The sequence below is a fragment of the Gregarina niphandrodes genome, assembly GCF_000223845.1.
Source record: "Gregarina niphandrodes unplaced genomic scaffold scaffold00078, whole genome shotgun sequence".
Taxonomy (NCBI): domain Eukaryota; phylum Apicomplexa; class Conoidasida; order Eugregarinorida; family Gregarinidae; genus Gregarina; species Gregarina niphandrodes.
In genome coordinates this window covers 867-2,272 of record NW_011645844.1, presented here as the reverse complement: position 1 = coordinate 2,272, position 1,406 = coordinate 867, and the positions used below count along the sequence as shown (strand labels likewise).

Here is a 1,406-nt window from a genome sequence, read left to right as displayed (position 1 = left end):
GTCGATTTCACTGCTGGTTGCCTTACATGTCAAAGAAGAATGAATGTCGTCAATTTGGTTGGAAAAGGTGTCTTGCTATCCACTGATTTCAACCTGTTAGTTTCGGTCGATGCGATAGGACCATTCATGTATAAGAAGAAAACTTACAATCTAATCACCATGATTGATAACTTAACGAAGTGGGTAGAAGTTGGAGTTCTCGAAGATGGCACTGCATTAACTGCATGGAACTTGGTATATTCCATGTGGATCTGTAGATTAGGAGTGCCAATGAAAATGCTGACCGACAACGGTGCCATGTTTACTGGCCGTGACTTCTGTGACAAAGTGGAGTCCCTAGGGATTCGAACTAGTAACGCGACGCCGCAGTACCCGCAAGGAAACTCTATGGTGGAGTCATTTCACCACTTTCTCAAAGGAGCCTTGTCAAGAACAAGTGTCAATAATTGGTCTTTTGAGGAAGTGCTTGCATCCGTACTTTACGCCTACAGGTCAACTCCGCATATTTCTACTGGAGAATCACCGTACAGACTACTCACAGGAAATGACATGGTACTACCACACTTTCAATCGTGGACGAACTATGAATCGTTGGACACTCGGGCTGCACATAGATACAGCCTCATTACTCAACTACGACAAGAGGCGTTTGAGCAAGCCATAAGTCGACAGGCGCTATCCGCTGTTAAGAAGGACCATCGTAAGTTTGAGTTGGGAGATGTGGTTATCTACCAGCTTACTAAGAAAGATTGTGAAAAGTTAGTGAAGTACTATGGCAGTGACAAGCTCATGCCGACATGGTCAGAACCCATGCGAATCACCAAGGTTTTGCATGAACAACAAGGTACCTACTTGCTTGAGTCAGTGTGGCACAAAGGTCTTAAGCGTCAAGTCAACAAGACCCAATTACGTTGCTTCTATCCAATGCCTGATCCCAGATTCGAAGAGTGGTACCGAACAGAGGTTGCTCGTGATCGTGAATACCAAACTCAAGGTTCTACGGCGGAACAGCAACGCCGAGATCGTTTGGAAGCTGCAGAGAAGTTGGGTGTTCGCGACGAACGTGGTCGTTTTGTTGGTGGAGAGCGAGCTCTTGGTGTTGCTGTGGAGAGGGACACTCATGACTGGCTGTACCCCAGCAGCAAGTTCCAAGATTTGATCATTCCACCAGAATCTTTTAAGAAGGCCTCAGTTGAACAAGGATCACAAACTGACAAGGTCTCTGAAGAGGAAGTCAAACCTGACACTGTTGAAACTGTTAAACCCAGGAAGAGAAGACGCAAGAATGTAAACGTCGTACTTACTATGTTACCAAGTCTACATCCGCCGGAAGGGGCATGTTAGCTCATGTGAGCTGTCGTCAAAGACTTGACGTTACCTTTACTTTCTTAACGATCCTTCTCGTG

General features: G+C 45.7%; 1 protein-coding gene across 1 annotated transcript; it reads left to right on the top strand.

Moving 5' to 3' along the window:
• Positions 1-39: 39 nt before the first annotated feature.
• GNI_187140 (integrase core domain protein) lies at positions 40-1,344 on the top strand (the record flags this gene model as incomplete). Its single annotated transcript, XM_011135331.1, has 1 exon — positions 40-1,344. The coding sequence occupies one exon, from the start codon at positions 40-42 to the stop codon at positions 1,342-1,344; it is 1,305 nt and encodes a 434-aa protein (XP_011133633.1).
• Positions 1,345-1,406: the final 62 nt, after the last annotated feature.